Source organism: Canis lupus, chromosome 29 (assembly GCF_011100685.1).
Source record: "Canis lupus familiaris isolate Mischka breed German Shepherd chromosome 29, alternate assembly UU_Cfam_GSD_1.0, whole genome shotgun sequence".
Taxonomy (NCBI): Eukaryota; Metazoa; Chordata; class Mammalia; order Carnivora; family Canidae; genus Canis; species Canis lupus.
Window position 1 is genome coordinate 10,037,688 of NC_049250.1, and position 18,585 is coordinate 10,056,272.

Below are 18,585 nucleotides of genomic sequence, written 5' to 3' on the forward strand. Positions count from 1 at the left end.
TCCAACTCTGATGTCAGCTGCATGGGGACAGAGGCCTCATTACCTGTTCTCATTTACCTTTTAATTTCCAGAGCTTAGACAGTGCCTGGCATATGCTAGGGGTTCAGTTAATCTTTTCTGAATAAATGCAATTAAAAAAATGCTTCCAAAGAACTGAGATTCTACAAACTAACCTATAACATCTTCTGGTATTTAAACATTTCTGTTACTCATTTTTTAATTGCTTACTTGTTCATTTGTCCATTCAACAGTGATTTCACTTCACCCACTGTGATCAAGGCATTGTTAAAAGTGACGTTAGTCACTGTAGTCTTTTAGCTATTTACTCTGCATTTGGGGATCATGCCATTTTGTCTTCTATTATTAATGTAGATTGAAATCAGGTCCTACCATCTCGGTAAGAATACTTTTTGAGATACACTAATAGAACTGACTTAAAGATTGATGAATAACGTGTCCAATGTAATCTGTTCTATTTTTTCCTATTCAGTTCTGATTCTCTATAGAAAGACAAATCTCTTGAGTTTTTACATGTGGCCTTATGTAATTCTGAAATGTCTGAAAACTACTCAGGATCACAGCTCGCTCATCCAAGGTGTTTGTATAGGTTGAGAAAGGAACCATCTCAGAGCAGATATATTAGAAGAAAGTGTCCTTTCTGGAGAGAGCTCTAGCCCTCAACTTGGTGGTGGGGACTGTGCTTTCCCTATTCTTTTCTCTGGGAAGAAACAGACTCATGCTAGAAGGTGGTGAGCAGAACACCTGCCCTCAGCCAGGCAGCACCACAGGCAGGAGTCAATCCAACAATGCAGGGTTGAGTTCCTCAAACTATTCATTCTTTACACAAACACTACTGGCTCATTCACATGCAAGGACACCCAAGAGTGTCCCTTTTATTGCAAGTGACCTCTGCTAGAAAGAGTGGAAATTTGGCTCTAGGAATGTCAGACACCACTGTGGACAAGGCATGATGCCAGACTTTTCCCCAGTCTTCTTCCCTAGTGAATCGAGAGCTAGTCTGTTGAATATGGATAAGTAAGACATCAGAGCTTTATCAATATCTTTGGCTTAGGGACCAGGTAAGACTTTGGTGAAGAGACTTTGGGCCATTTGCGCTCTATCATTTTAATCTTAGAGCTAACAAGGATTTAAAGGCCATCCAAAATCTTGGGAGACAGGTTTTCTAAGACAAAACTGGTCATAGTCTATAAGAATGACTATGAGAGGCAGCAGGCCTAGCAGAGAAGAATCCAGGCTCTGATTTCTGAACAGACCTGGGTTTTAAATTCCAGCACTCTTATGGGCATATGACTTAACTCCGCCAAGCATGAGTTTCCTTGCTTGTAAAATAAAGATAATGCTAGTTCCTGCACTATAATTTTTCTGAAACTAAACACAAGGTAAAGTAACATATTAAGATTTGCTATAGTCAGCTCTCATAAATCTTGCTTACAATTATAATAAAAATAAATTTGGGGGGAAGCACTTATTGGGGCTCCACACTCACTGGGGAGTCTGCTTGAGATTTCTCTGCCTCTCCCCCAATCCACACTTTCTATCTGAAAATAAATAAATAACATCTTATAAAAATAAATTTTGGGGTAGTATATTTGGTTCTTATTCTTCCTCTTCTCCACCCCACCCTGGTCCAACTATAGACTCAAATTCCACAGAGGGTTAGATATCAGTTCTCAATAGGAAGCTTGTGTTTGCATATTTATTTATAGCTTTGGGAACAACAGAGAAATTGGATTATAAAAGTGATAGATGAATTTGACATGATTTGTAGTTTTTACCTTGATTTACAGTTTTAAAACAAGTTTTCAGGATTCTTGACTACTTCATGTTGAGTTTTGTTTGTACCATTTGCTCATTTTAAAATTTTAAAATAACACCAAATCCTAAAAGAAAATTTGACTTCAAAGGACAGTTAGGCTAAGATTGCACACAAATAGTTTCAGTGATTGGGGAGTATAGACAGAGAGGCTTCCAAACTTCCTGTGCTTTCTGATTTGTGCAGAAGCCATATATCCATTTTTAAATGAAACTCCAGTTAACATTTTTATTTCTTAGTACTTTAAAGGTTGTATCTATCTGATATTTCTGAACATCCAAAAACAATGGGTCTTATTTCATTTTGCAGCATTTATTGGACTCAACAGGCAAACCAAGCAAGACTTTCCAAACAATTTTTTTTTTTAATGTAGAATCCTCAGGCCCAAAGAGGTCTTTAGTAGGAATTGGTGCCTCAAAATTACAAATGTACTTTACTCAAGGAGCCGAAAACAAGGAGGGTGATTAGAAATGTGATTTCTGGGCAGCCCCAGTGGCCCAGTGGTTTGGCACCGCCTTCAGTCCAGGTCGTGATCCTGGGGAACCTGGATCAAGTCCCACCTCAGGCTCCCTGCATGGAGCCTGCTTCTCCCTCTGCCTGTGTCTCTGCCTCTCTCTGTCTCTCTCTGTGTGTGTGTCTGTCATGAATAAATAAATAAAATCTTTTAAAAAAAGAAATAAATGTGATTTCTAGAAATGTGGTGAGAAGCCAGCGAGAGATTAGGAAAAGAAGAAGCAATCCATTGTTGTGATCGTATAATGCCTAAACTCACCACCTGTAAATTATTATTTTTCAGAAAAGAAGCTATTTGTTGATTATCTTCCATTTACTCTCCATTAAACAGAACAGAACACACATATTCCCCCTCTTTAGCCAGAAGAGTCCAGAGTGCGAGCACATACCTGCTGCATGGTCGGTGAGTGTAAGGCAGACTGGACCTGCATGGGGAGCTGGTTCCCAAGGGGCTGCTGCATGGCGAGTGGCTGGTGCTGCTGCATGTTGAGATGCTGGTGAAGAGGTGGGCTGATCTGGAGGGGAGGAGGGGGGGACACGGCCATGTTTGCTATAGAGACAGTCACTGGCATTTGGTTATTCGGCTTGGGGGCTATGCTCCTGGGGAGACTGGGATGCATAGCAGTTAGGTGAGGATTCATTCCTGGTTGTTGGTGGTAGTGGGAACTTAGGTACAGAGCTGAGTGGGCCTGGCTGGGCCCATGGAACACTGACGGCTTTGAGTTGATCAGCTGGGGAGGTTGAGATGTCTTAACATCAACAGGTTCACTGTAGCTCTGTTGAGGAAACAAACAAGAGCAGAGTTCAGAGACGGACACACGGGCTGTTGACTTCTAGCAGCAAGGTGCTCAGTGAGTGTCCGCGGGACCTCCCACGGGAATCAACACCTGTTACTCTTCTTGCCTCTTATCTAAGAAGTCCTCCACCATTATTTGTAATGCAACTTATACAAACCTGAGCTTAATTTGCCTCTTTGTGAAATCTAAAACGATCTCCAGGGCACCTGGGTGGCTCAGTGGTTGAGCATCTGCCTTCAGCTCAGGTGGTGATCCCCGGGGTCCTGGGATCGAGTCCCACATCAGACTCCCTGAAGGGAGCTTGCTTTTCCCTCTGCCTCTCTCTGTGTGTCTCTCATTAATAAGTAAAATCTTTAAAACAACAACAACAACAACAATTTCTAATGACATTTTTTTTCCTTTATCTAAATGCAAGCTCTAACTTGGTGGCTTCTCTCATCATGCAGACAATGAACAAGATGATGGTCGTGGGGTGGGGGTGGGGGATGTCATCAGTGCCTTGATCTGAAATACAAGTATAGCTCACTTGGAAAGTAATTCAGTTCAGGGGTTCTTTTATTGATTGTATGTTTCATTTTTTATGTTTCCTTTTTATATTCTTAAGGAGCCTTGGCCTAGATATTTGCACAAAGAAAACAAAGCTGGTTGATGGAAATGAATATGGGAAAAGGAGTTCTGAAATACCTTTCTGAAGTCATATAAAACCACATTAATATAGCTTCTAAGTAACCATAGAATTCATCTTGATTTTTTAAAGAAGTTGGTGATGAATTGTCCCCCATAATGAACAGGATAAAAATAATCTCTCTTAGAAATTTTTGACTCCATCAAAATTAATATAATTTTGCCCTAATTTTTTTTATACCTTCATGAGGCCATTTCCTAATAATCTTTTCATTGACTTAAAAACTAGACCTATCAGTGGGAGCTGAAAAGAATCAAGAATTAACCCTGAAGTGTTTCTTCTGGGGCAAGAACCTACCTCCTACTTTTGCTGAGAGGAAGAGGTTAATAAAATAAACAGGGAGAAGTGAAAACAGCTGGGGAAGGAACATACTACCATGTCCTTCTGGAAAAAAAAAAAAGTTGCTTTGTCAAAATAATGTCTTGAGAATGCAAATATCCTTATTCTGCAAACTTGATATCATGCTTATTCCATTTATGAGTCAAATGAGTTCTTGGTACGGTCTGTGGCAGGGTTTTCTGAAACCCTCTTGCAACACGCAGCACCATCCATCAATGGACCTGCCTGTTAGGGACACTGGTCATCATGCAAGATGACCCGAAACACAATGTGGGAACTTCATTTCAAAAGTCAGCCTAGAACACTGCTAGCAGTGCAACTCATTTTTCCCCATTAGTGTAGGAAAATGAAATGAAAACCACAATGAGAACCATGGTGTGTCTATGTGCGGACTCAGAAAGGTAGGCTGGGGTAAACCAATGATCAGCCCCTTACAGTCTCTCTCCAGAGGAAGGACACAACTGACCTCCATGAAAATATACCAAGCTATGGAATCTGGGGTCCTGGGAACCCCTCTGAAGAAACCTCTCCTTATAATATTTATCCCTGTGTCCATTTTGATGCTGCCTTATGAAACAGGAACAGACATTCAGACTTCCTGTCTTCTGTATTAACATTAAAAATGTCAGAAATAGTTCACACATATTTTTAAGGGATGGCTTTGGAAGAAAGAAGCTTTGTGAAATACAGGACTTAAACGGTGCTTTCAATTAAAAAAAAAGTAGTAGTTTTGTTTTGTTTTTTGTTTTTTGTTTTTTTTTTGCTTCCACTTAAAAATTCTATTGCTGATGTGCAGAGTAGTGAACAATTCAAGGGAAAGGTCAAATAGGTTAATTCCGGCTGTGTAAACAGTGACTAGTTCTACATTAGAATAACATGTATTGCAGTGATATGCCTCGAAAATCATTCCATATATGCCAAGAAGATTATGTGTTGATTGTGTGTCTGTGTGGTTAAGTCATCCGGGAAAGTGGTTTCATTGTGTTTACTGCCTCCTCCTTAGCCTGCTGCACAAGGGCTAATTTCCTACTTAGTCACATACTGCATCAAGTCCCTACAGGAAAAGAACTATTACACATGATAGATATCTATAAAATTTAATACATGTGAGTGCATCTTTATTTCTTGCTTTATAGATGTTTTTAATTTAAATAGAAGAAAAATCACTCACATGGCCCATACTATCAAAGCTCTGAAATACGTGGATTGTAAAATGTCTTCATTTTTATTTCTCTAGCCAATAATCACCTCGTTATCAGGCAATACTGTCCATATAGAGTTTAGAGAGGTCACCTGAACTTGTATATGCATGTGTGTGCATATAAACAAAATGCCCTGAGGTGCGTATGACATGTTGTTCAGACATAATCATACCAACATCCCGGGGATTACAGCAGTGTGATTAAATAAATATATTTGTTAAATTGAACAACCTTCAAGAAATAGACTTAGGCTGCATATAGAATAGAAATGACTAATCCTGGTGAGTCCAGACGCTTGGCCAGCAGAGGGGTCAGCTTCGTGGGCCTGCAGCCAGTCCTGGCAAGAAGTTCCAGGTACAACACCCACGTCACACCTTGACACACACAGTTTCTACATTGTATTGGGAGGTGGGATTTGTGGAAAAATAAATGTCTTAGAAAAAACAAGGTACAGGATAAAACGTGTAGGGGGAAAAGCGAGTGCCTTCAGTATGCTAATGTGTGTGGTGAATCTCCAGCTGAGAATTACAGAAACCTTTTCTCAATGGGTCATTTCATGAGAATCGTCTTCAAGGGAAAACACTAGTTCAGAAGAACTAATAAATTACAAATACACATTTGAAATGGCAAATAGAACTACATTTCAATTTAAATAGTCCTCTCTTGCCTGAAATAAGCTAATTTCTGTTGCCTCAAAATGCATACTTAAATTACACAATCCAGGTGTAATATTACACTAATTTATAGTTTCATGATGCCTGGAAAACCATCTGCATAGTGTAGTTCATATTCTAGGCTAAGGACAGTGACACAATTCCTTGAAGGAATTAGGAAGCTGGGGGCTTCCCAATTACAGCCTAGAAGAGCTAAGGCATGTACATATTAATGGTTTTCTTCAATGGCAAAATCAAAATAAATAATGAACCAAACTCTCCTGAATTCCACGTTTGGAATAATAGCATGTAGTCCACCATATAGAGAGATGATAGATTCTTTCAGAGATGGAGATATAGAGACATAGGTACATAAAGATAGATTCCAACCTAATCTGAGATACTTTTTGCCAACCTTGTGAAGACTATTTTCTCACGGTAATTACACAATACATGTCTATCTGGCTATTTTTCATTTATCTTTTCCACACTAAGGCATGTAAAGATCAGTAATGCCAAACCTATTTCGAACTAGTACTTTTAATCCCTAGACAGACTACCAGCAAATAAATAAGATTCCCCAAAATGGTAAGTTAAACAGCGTTCGAAACATAATTTTTAATATGGAGGGAGGAAGACTTTTGGGAAGTTACATGTTTTCCCTATATTTTCTAAATTGTTGAATATGACAAGATGGATAACGTGTCCAGTGCCTAGCCATGTGCCTATCCACGATAGAAACGCCAGTAGAGGCTCTCTCCCTGTATTCTATCTTTATGACAATAGTCCTGCATCATCAAGGAAGGGATTTCTGTTATGGTAGAAAGTTGTATCTCTGTGTCACATGCATCTGGCATAGTGACAGGACATAGAGAACGCAAACATGTTTGTTGAATGACTGAATGACTGTTCCTGAACAAGACTCCATGCTGTCACTGTTGCCCTTGCTGAAACTCCCTACAAGATCTGCTGTTCCTCTTCCCATTCTTCTTTCCTCACCCCAAAGGGATGAGGAAAGATCTGAAATCCTTGAAAGCTCACAGAATATCAGAGTGGTCTTTTCCACTCTTTTTGATGTCAGCATGAACCATACGTTTCCAGTAGTGATGAGAAATTATAACACTCTGTCCTTTGGTTAGATACCCTGCCCTTTACTCTCCACTGGATCTCGGGTGGATGGTGGGCCACAAGGAAGCTATATTTTGAGATTTTGTATCTTTATGTGGCAAAAAACATGCTTCTGGCTTCACTTCTGGTTAATTCTTAATCAGACTAATACAACAAACTGTCTATTAATTACAGAGCTGCTTTATTGCTTCGAAAGATAGGTAGAATAAGTTCATTTGCCACAGCAAAGTGCCATGAATTCATAATCTGATTAAACCGGAATATGAAGAAATCATAAATTTAATCTACTCTGTCACTTTCTTCTAATTAAACTTTGAAAGTAAGGCTACAATTTTGCAAATCAATTAGATTGTTTATGAAGATCTCTATACCTACCATTCATAAATTAAAAGTGCTTTCTCATATAAACTAAGTAATTTAGACTAGTTTCTATTTTCAAACACACTAACCACCTTTCTTTGGAGGTGTGTCCTTTGGGTAGGTCACCTGGCAAATGTGATTTTACCACTGTATACACAACTGAAAATCTACCCCTGAATCTGGCATTTTTATGGGAGGAATGTGTTTTTCTATTAGTTTCTGAGTAAGTTCTATTTCCTAGTTGCTTTTAGACCACCGATTATGAAAGATATTTTCTATCAGCAAAATGAGCGTGTGTGTGTGTGTGTGAATAGAGACCTTTTGGGTCTTCTCAATAGAATCTTCCACAAGAGATACAACTCTATAAATCTTAAGATACTTCTTATTAACCACGTTGTTGATTATCTGAGATAGTTTCAATCCCATTTACTTTGTATAAAGCAGACAATACTGCATAGTGTATAAATGCCCCCATTCTGGGACGATAAGTGCTATAAAAATGAGACACTGACAAAGCAATTGTTATTTAAAATAGTAAAGTATAAACACAAGACATAAAACTCAGTGGAAGCAACAATATAGGAGTTGTTGAACCAAATCAGATTAATAGTCCATCTAATTTGATTCTTGTTTTCAGCACTGACCAATACTTGATGCACTGGAAATTAAACAAAATTTATGCACCTACTCAATTGTGCATTGTTACTTCCGAAAGGAAAATTCTTCCTGGGCCTTGCAGGTGATTAACTTACACCCTGAAGCATGAGATTTTATTATCTTTAAATCACGATCTGGGCTTACAGAGCTGCAAATTTTATGTTAACAGTCATAAAATAATCCATCCCATTTTCAAATTCAGACCCAGTATTTGTCTCAATAGCTCACCGTGGCATGAGTTCTGTAAGTTATTTCAAACAAAGGGAATCATTTCTCTTGAATTTATTATCCTTCAGTTGAACTTAATGTTGTGATTCTTTGGTATTGGCCATGGCAACAGGGAACTTTCCCAATCTGACTCAATCTTATCCTCCACTGTACATTTTCTAAAAAAGCTTCTATTGTCCCCTGTAACTTTTGGCACCACAGCTTAAGGTACAAATAGTCTCTTATCTGATGTGTGACCTTAGAGTCACGTCTCTGATTACTCTTGACTAACTAGAACATATTCATTCAATTGTTGTCTCCTTCCAGGTTGGCACTTCTTTTTTTTTCTTTTTTAAAAATTTATTGATTTATTTTCAGAGAGAGAGAGAGGGGAAGGCCAGAGAAAGAATCTCAAGCAGACTCCCCACTGAGCACGGAGCCCAACCTGCTTGATCTCACGACCCAAGATCATGACCTGAACCAAAATCAAGACTCGGACGCTTAACCGACTGAGCCTCCCAGGCGCCTCCGAGGTTGGCATTTCTAAGAAGCTGTATGCATATTTCAATAATGCTGCTTTTACTTGGGATATTTGGGAATTTCCCTACTGGAATTCTCTTTAGAGCCTGTGAGACCCTGTTTAACATATCCTCAGACAACTCTTTGTCTTTTGATGGTGAATTTGATTTTTGGAAACAGCTAATCGTCCCTTGAAGCCAGGTTTGTGGGTTAGATGTGGGTGATGTTTGGGAAAAAGAATGAGGTGTGAAAACAATGTAACAAGATTGATTTTCTAATGTGGCTCATAAACTTTTCCTGACTGCAGTTCTAAAAGAGGAGTTTCAAAAATCTTTTGAATTCTGGGAGCAATAATAAAATAAGTTTGTAGCCTCCCAAAGTGACTACTTTGAATGCAACACTCATTTTGGGAATATAAATTCTCGTCTTTGTGGTAAAGTGAAACTAGTTCCAATTGCTTTAAAGTTATACATTCTTTTTCAGCATAATAATTTAGACCCAAGTCTAGGAATTCTTGACTCTATGGAAAACTATATATCCTTCAGCTTTGTTTAATAGCCCAACCCCAATTATCCTAAATGATATGTTCAAGCCAGGGGGCTCTAGCCTTCATAATAGTACATACTCTTCATCCTTGGACTATTCTTACTCTCTAACAGCTCATAGAGACCATTTATTTCAATGAGGAAAGCTGTTTAGATGAGGTTTTTCAAATATCCTGATCATTTCTTATCTTTATAAAAGGATGTATCTATGAAGCAAGTTTTTCTTATTTTAATGTCACTTTTAAAATTCCTTTATATCAAAGCGCTCAGTGGTTGAGCATCTGTCTTTGGATCAGGTTGTGATCCCAGGGTCCTAGGATTGAGTCCCACATCAGGTTCCCTGCAGGGAGCCTGCTTCTCCCTCTGCCTATGTCTCTGACTTTCTCTCTGTGTCTCTCATGAATAAACAAAATCTTTTTAAAAAATTCTTTTATATCAAAGCAGACTTGAAGACAAGTTGAAAATATGAGCCAGCTAAATTTTCTATCACACACAAACTGTTTACACGTACCAACAACATAAAAAATAAAGTTGACAATAATACTAGTGGTAATAATAATAATGATAATAAATAGCTGGTATTTATTAAACACTTCCTGTGTTCAAGATCCTGACTCATGGAATTTGGACAGTGTTTCTGATTTTATCCTCATCGAAACTCTGTGATGTACGTCCTATTGTCTTCTCTGTTTAACAAATGAGTAAGTTAGAGACCTCAGGCAGCTGAATAATTTATATGAAGAAATGGAAGTTAGGAAGAGGGAAACCTGAATTTGAACCCAGATCCACCTGGCCCCAGGGCTTGTGGACTTCATTCCACTCTGAGAACTCTCGGTGTGATGTTGGTGGCATGTTAGGTAAGATTGGTCATGTCCTCGTGGATGGGCCATAGACAGTTGTTGGTGGCACTTTAAAGGCCTTTTAATAGACTTTCCTTGATGCCCTATGCCTTAGAGATCTTTGCCAATCTTTATTTATAAACCTTTGCTTCCTGTTTTTAAATTTCTCTATGGAAAGAAGTTGCATACCCAGTGAATCCAAGAGTTTAATAATGTCCTGTTCAGATCAAATTCCTCCAGTTTGAGATGGTGTCTTTTTCATGCTTTAGAGTCAGTGAAAATGGAGCACAGGTAACCACAGTCCTAGGGCCAAAGCCTGTCATGGGCTTGAACGTGCCTGAGTCTGTTTTTCAGGCTTAGGAATGTCAAATTCTCTCTTCTCAGCTACTACCTTCTGCCCTTTGTTTCTGTCACTTTTGTGGCTTTTTCTTCTGAAATTTCTTCAATTTCTCCCTTTAAATTATAGAGCCAAAGATGGCATAAATTATTCCAGGGTATGACCAGTGTCGTATTTGCCTACTCTGTGTTCCTATTCATGAATTCTTAGATTCCAATGTGCCCACAGAGCATAGTCTCAGAGCAGTCTCCTCTGCTGCCAGGGTCTGTCACTGGCTCCATGGGACCAGGTGATGCAACTGCACGGTTGGAAAAGCAGTGTGTCCCAAACACTCTGCAGGCCCCAGATTCCTCTGAGTGTCTCTGGCCAGCCCTTGGTAATGGGGAATAGGGAGTCACAGTGGGGGTGTGTGTGTGCGAGATTTGGAAAGCTCTACGCCTTCTACTCCTACTTTATTCCCCACCATTAAGTCAGGGCAGCTTTAGTCTTAGCTGTCTAATACATAACAGTTGGCATACAATTTATTGGGGGATAACTACAATTTTATTGTAGTTCTAGAGATATAAATATTTGACAGTCACTCAGGATAGAAAAAAGCCTATAAGCTTTCGAGCAAGATGGCAAAGAGTTTGAGTCCTGTCTGCCACTGCCGGCCTCTCCGTTCTGTGGGCGAATACTTGATCTCTCTGCCTGGAGACCATCTAGAGAATGGGCTAAGTCTTATTTTGTAGGGTTGTTATGATAATGATGAGCAGGGATACATGGAAAATGCCATGCACAGTGTGTGACACACAAGCTACTCTGTAGCAAAAATACTATTTGTATTTGTTATTATTATTGGAAACAATTCAGTATCTTGCCGAGAATGTGTCAGTGTTGTCATTTTGAAGTATGAAGGTTAGGATATTTATTTGCTATCACTGAGTGTTTTTATTTTTGGTAGATGTCAGTTTTATTCAGACCTGGAGTCACGTTAATTAATATGCTGGATTCCATGGTACATAGTACATCTAAGCGGGAATGTCACTAATTGAGAGGCGCATCGCTAATCCTATGACTCAGTTTCATAGGTGGAGCTAATGTTCACTGGCTGTTTCTATTTTTGATTATGTTCCCCAAGAAGCAGCTAATTTTAGCAGATAGTCTTTTCAAGCTTTTCAAGGACTGTGACACATTTTACTTTGATCTGTACTCCTCTTTGTGCTCTCAGCACCTACGCTTGTGCCTGACACGGAGCAGGTGTTGTGCAGCCCCGGGTGGGATGCCGAGCATGGCCTGGAGTGGAAGCAGCAAGAAGTTGCAGACTTGACACGGCTGGAAATTAGCAAGGGGAGGATTTATTGGTCTAGGGGAGCAGAGCCCTATTTGGCAAAGTGACTGCATTGCATAGAGACTACCAAAATATGTAGCTCTGGAGGCGTAAATAATATTTGCCCACAGGAACTTAGGAAAATAGACATGGTACTTTGGTTAATACAGTATTTAATAGACATCAATGACCTTAGAAGTGAGAATGTCAATGCTCTGCCATAACTTGTGCAGCAGGAGGTGTTTTAAGGAAGCAGGTCAAGTACACTGCTTGGCCCCCACGAGCAGCAAGGCCCAGCACAGGGGTTGAGGATGGTGTAGGTCAACTCCGGGCTCGGGTACTTGTTACCTGTGTGTTATTTTTCCTCTTTAGTGAAATGTTTATAATCAAGCCTGCTTTGCAGGATAAGGTGTGGGGATTGAGGGAACCTATGCACATAAAGTGATCTTTTAAAAATATAAATCGGGAGCACCTGGGTGGCTCAGTAGGTTGAACATCTGACTCTTGGTTTTGGTTCAGGTCATGGTCTCAGGGTCGTGAGATGGAGCCTCTCACTGGGCTCCGTGCTCAGTGTGGGGTCTTGCTTGAACCTCTCCCTCCCCCTCTGCTCCACTTTCTCTCTCTCAAGTAAATAAAGTAAAATCTAATAAAATAAAAATATAAATATAAATCTGATTACCCATCCTCTACTGAAACCCACCCAATGGCTTCCTCTGTATAAGAGGAATCCAGCTACTTTCAATGTCCTGCAAGGTCTTTCTGGTGATTTGGCTCTCGAGCATCTTCCCAGCTTCACCTCAAACCATGCTCCCTTTCTTTACTCAGCTCCAGCCACAGTGACTTCTGACTTCAGGGAGACATTTCTGTCTCTGGAGGCTTTGCACTTGCTATACTATGGTGTGATCAGCTCTCCTCTAGGCTCCCTCTGTGTCTTGCAAGCTCCTTGCCTTCCTTTGGCTCTCAGCTCTGAGGTCACCTCCTCAAAGAGCACTTTGCAGACCACCCTATTAGAACCTTTTCTTTCTTTCTTTCTCTCTTTCTTTCTTTCTTTCTTTCTTTCTTTCTTTCTTTCTTTCTTTCTTTCTTCTTTCTTTCTTTTTTCTTTCTTTCTTTCTTCTTTCTTCTTTCTTTCTTTTTCTTTTTTTTTCCTTCTAAATGCTTACATTCTCAAAGATCTTGGTCATATATTAGTTTATGTGTTCATTCTTGGTCTTCCCGACAAAACGGAAGCTTCTTAAATTTCAAGGGCATATCTGCCTATTCTCCATGGGACATATATGTGCCTGTTCTCCACTGTGTCCTCTGAGCCTGGCATAGTGTTCAGCACAGACCACATGCTTGGGGAAATTTGTCAAATGAATACATGAATGAGTGGATGGAGAAAAAAAGCAGAGCATGGCTGGTACACTGTGGTTACCTGGAATTGTAGCTGTTATTATCATGTAGCCTTTTATGATTGTACCTTTACATCTTTTCGAATAGGGAAATAATTTATAATACACAAAAAAACTATAACATCGAAAAAGTGTATCTGTGAATATAAATGCCTATTATTTTCCTTGTCACTATTTAAAATGGAAAAGAAATGGATTTTTTACATAAGTGTCTGTGTACAATGGAAAGGTAGGTTGGTAAATTTTCTGTATGTGCCTGCAAGGTTATATTGTGAATATCCGCTCGCGTACAACATCAGAGGGCCATTTTTCTAACCTGGAGAGGGTATTTGCAATTTTCCTTCAATTTGTATACACATAATAGATAGTTGTACATAAATAGACATTCAACAGTTCCAGCAAAATTCCTACTGCCAAAGAGAAAAAAAAAAGTCAGAGTAAGCTGTAAAAAAAGTGCTTGGTTTTTTAAATGTAGAAATGGCAATTCACAGCATTTATATAAATTGCCGTATACTGAGGGTTGCAACTCTGAGAATGAACAGTAAGAAAAGTTGCAGCGAAGAGCAAATCTGAGGACACTTGTTTTGAAAGTAAAGGCTTAGTCAGTATTATAACATTCTGGCAATCTGCATAACATGAACCAGAGTGCTTTGTATTGGGATTGAGACTTTATGTATTGATTTTCTCATATATAAAATGTTCTGACTACGCTTCTATTTAAAATGTTCAAAAAAATGCTCAAAAAAGAAACTTATCTTAGATGAAATAAGGAGAACTCATTTTTTTTTTTTTAAATCCCTCTTACATTTGGGGCATATTAATCTGAATAATATCAACATGGCTATTTAACCCAAAGGCTGAATAGATGTAGTAATTTCTAACTCTTTTTTTTGTTATTGGATCTAATATCTTTTACTTCATTTTTTTGCTAAAATTTCATATGCATTCTGTGAATTCTTAAATATACAGAAATGAGAGATAGTATCAGCTGAAAATAAAAATATTTTCAAAAGGAGTTAGATAAACTAGAAAGCATGAGATCCATAGTGAGATAGTATAGGAGATCTGGAAATTTTAAGGTTAAATAATAAATAGTAAGTTTCCCCACCATGTCATACCTTAAAAATGGAACATAAAGTTGCATTAGACCAATAGTGAAAAGAAATTTCTCATACATTTGTATTTTGTGTTCTCTTTTGTTTTCTGCATCAATATATTCAGTGTGTATTTTCCCTGATAGAAAACTCATTTATAGAATTACTTGAGAGTTGTTGGAAGAGGAATGGATATTTCTGGATGAAAAAGGAAACAGTTTTTGTGGGTGAATGGAATGAAGTCCAGAGCCACAAGCTACTCTGAGCCAAGTAATAGTCAAATTTGGACTTGATTGGATATCCTGTCAAGTGCTTACAGAATCAGCTCTGTCTCTCTGAGGTTACCTCCCTAAGCAATCTGTAAAGGGAACTCTATCTTTCATAATCTGAGACCAAAGAGAGACAACCCTTGAGTATTTATCACAGAAAGGACTAGTGTTTAAGATATATATTCTAAAGCATAAAATATTTTTAAGTGGTGTTTTCATTTCAAATGAAATGCTGTGATTTTTTTGGGAGTGGGTGGGGGCAGGCTTACAACCTAATGCTGCTGTCATGAGGCAGTTGGCTTCTTCTCAACTAAAGGCTGATGGGATGGGGTGTGGGGCAGGGGGCAAGGGGAAATTTAAGGGGAGGATATGGAGAAATAGAAGGTTGGCTCAGCATTAAGAATGTACTGTGACTAACCCACAAAACCAATAATCCACAGGTGGATGATATTTCACAGAAGGCCCAGAGGATGTCATTTGGACTTAAGGTATGAACAAATATTTCCAAAATGTATACCTTAGTTTAGGATTTACTTTCTTTTTCAACAAAGAAGATAGTGCAGAGATGCTAAAGTGATCTTTTATGCTTTTAAATGACCATTGTAGGCTTCAATAAGATGGCCACACTCCATCCCAGTATTGCACAATTGCACGTTACCTTGGATACAAGGCTGGCTCTGTATGCTGCTAGTTGCTTCAGGTACTCCTTCTTTGCAGCCTCGGTTTTCTTTTTATAGACCTATAACAACAACAAAGAGTCTTAAATTAGAAAGTGCATCTGCTTTTGTTTCCAGAGAAGTACACTGTGGAATGATAATTGTGCGCGCACACGTGCATGCGCGCACATGCAATTATATCGTATAATAATATATATCTCCCCAAAGATTATGTTTTCTTACTGAAACAGATTTCTAAGAGGTATGGCAATAGACTAGATAAGAAGAAGATTAACAATAGTAAAATTTTCCATTTACATTAAGCATATGAAAGGATTTATCTGGGTTACTTTGAGAGTGGAGGTAGTTGGCTTAGAAAGATACTATTGATGAAGGTTCCCAGGGAAACCACAAGCGGATAAAGAAGTCATTCATATTTGTATAATGGGCAGATAATTCTACAGTGCATTAAAATCTTGGTATATATGTTCCATGCTAGGCATAAAAACAAGGACAGGATTCAAAGATGACCAATTATGTTCGAAAAGTAAATCAAAGGAACAGTGACAAAGTTTGCAGGTTCATCACTATTTTAACATTTTGAGCCTTGAAGTTCCATTTTCAAAAACTCAGGAATCAGCTATGACAGTCAAAGACACATTTGGGAGTGGAATGGGGACCCTGAGTGGCCGAGGACTGCACTCATGCCATGCCGTGTAGCCTGCTCTGGTCATGCCCTTTCCAACGAAGGCAGTGGATGACATGGATCTGTGGACACCTCATTGTGAAAAGGTACAAATGTTCTGAAATGAATTTCGTTTTACAGAAGCTTTTCATTTTTCAGAGGGAATCATCTTGAAAATAAAAGTAAAATCATCCTAAATTGAGCAAAAGTACTGAAAAATGACTTGCTGGTATGCTAAAGGTCACATCGCTAAGTTAAACAGAAAGGAGTCATTAGAGTCGAAAATGAAAGATTAGCAAAGTGAACACACATGGCTGTCGGCTACCATTAAGTTGATTCTTTCAAGGCTTTAGAGTCTGTTTTTGGCAATCTTTTGAAATCAGCCCTCAAGAATAAAATATTTTTCACCATTTACTGTGTAAATGGAAATGTATTTTCATCAATACAACTATTTTAAATTTCCCACATCTTGAATTTGACAGCAGGGAATGAGGCTTGGCTAATATTTTGTAATGCTGAGCTCAAAAATAGACACAGATCAGTATTGAAAAGTGGCTTTAGAATTAGCGTAGTTAAAAATAAATTATGTCTAAAGACCAAATATCTGCCCAAGTCGGCAGCAGAGGTCAATTTACGGTTTCTAATGCCAAAGGTGGTTTGCTGAGCCTGGTCCACTACTGGGAAATTCAAGATGTGAGAGATTATTGACTCATGAATATATTAATTAGCAGAACATTTTACTTAAGGTAAGAAAATGACTAACCTTGTCAATAAAATTATATAAGACACTATGAAATGAATGTGTTAATTGGTTTCCCAATTTTGGGAGGTCTTCAGCCTAGATTCTATATTTTGATAAAATAAAAGGCAATCATAATAAGACAATTAAGAATTCATACAATATTATCAGAAACCATTGTGCCAGCTTTACTAAATATAAAAACAAAGAAACTTAAAAGAAGTTTGTTAGTAAAGAGCCAATAAATTCCTTGTTTCAAGTATTCTGAATTCGCTGAGCTAATTATTGATTATTGGAAGTCAAATTCAGATTTTTTTTTTTTTTTTTTTTGGAAATTGACACGTGGAAACAAATACAACAAATGCCTTTGAATAATAATGATCTGTGTATATATTGCATGCCTTGGTTCAGCCACAGTCAGAAACACAGGGCTCTCTTGCTTCTTATTGATTTATTTTTTTCTTGAGAGACAGATTTCTGTTTATAGTTTTCCTTTCAACCTCTTCTCCAAGACATAATTTATAATTAATGATCTTAAGCTGACAATGTTTACATATACTTTTAATACCTTAAAACTGTTTTTGAGAGGGTTTTCTCCCCACACAGAGAGATGCTATTTAGGACTTTGAAGCAAATATTTAGTAAATATATCTTCGATGGTAGTACGCATTTGTACACTGGAAACATTTCTAACATGTTTTTATTAAAAGGCTACTCCAGGTGACCCCCAGACAGCTAAAAAGGGTTCATTTAACTTCCAAAGGCAGAGATACAACAGAGTTTGGTCTCGAGTGTTGACCAAAGCAACGTTTTCTAAGTAGCAGTAGATAAGATGGTGGTGTCAGATGGCCTGATTCGAGCATCTGCCATCTTTCTGGCATTTGGTTTCCAACCGAAACAGCAAGTGTTACTCCAGTGCTATCCCTTTGCTGGGCTCCCAGGAGTTAACATCACACAAAGTGTTAACTTTCCTGAAATTTGTTGATTAACAACCACTGGAGAAAGGTGGCTAACTCAATATGTTTCGGGCTGGATATGTGCCCCCTGATTTCAGTCTGGGATCGATGTTGTTACAGGATACCTGACTAGCATTCAGAGTGCCCTGTTTTCTAGAAATGGCTCCCTATTGCCTATTGATGATCGGCTATGTGGGATCATCACAGAAGTGCCTACATACCACTTTAGAAAAGAGTAAACTCATCATGCCATATTACGTGGATTGATGGGTCCGCTCTTTCCTGCATAGCTGCAGATGTTCAGAGAGGAGATTCAAAGGGTGGTCATTTCAAGAGGTATATTTCTGTAATTGCGGTTAAAGGGGAGTAGCCCAGAGTGAAATTAAAATCTGAGGGGGTTTCTCTGATGGTAATTTAGACCTTCACCTTTGAGAACTACCTAATGGCTCCAATATTATATACTGTGTATGTCTTTCTCATGCTACCTTCTAAAATTGCACACGGATGCTTTCTGAATTCTATAGTTGACGGCCATGTCTGAGGAGAGGCTCAAATGTATGAGAGAATGATAAAGCCTGTGAGGATTCCACATCCAGGTGAAGTAGGAAACCCTTACTTTAGAACAGTTATTTAAAAATCATCAGGAAGGAGTTCCTCAAAAATATTTCCAAGCCTCTATTCACGGATGGAGAAAGTCTCCTACTTGCAGAAACCGAAGATGACGCTGACGGTGTTTGGCTACGAACAAGCTCTGCCATGATCAAACCTTCTAATCTAGAAGGATGGGTCTGATTTATGTCAAAGTTAAGTTTGGGAAAGAAACGGTCTCTCTCTCAGGGAAAGACAAATATTTTAAAGATATGTGGTT

The 18,585-nt window shown here is 38.6% G+C and overlaps 1 protein-coding gene across 1 annotated transcript in view; it reads right to left on the bottom strand.

Annotated features, from left to right (window-relative positions):
* Positions 1-18,585, bottom strand: part of TOX (thymocyte selection associated high mobility group box) — a 299,580-nt gene that overhangs the window by 7,385 nt on the left and 273,610 nt on the right. Inside the window, 2 exon segments of the mRNA XM_038579374.1 lie at positions 2,737-3,123; positions 15,340-15,420. Coding sequence (XP_038435302.1) covers positions 2,737-3,123; positions 15,340-15,420 — 468 coding nt within the window.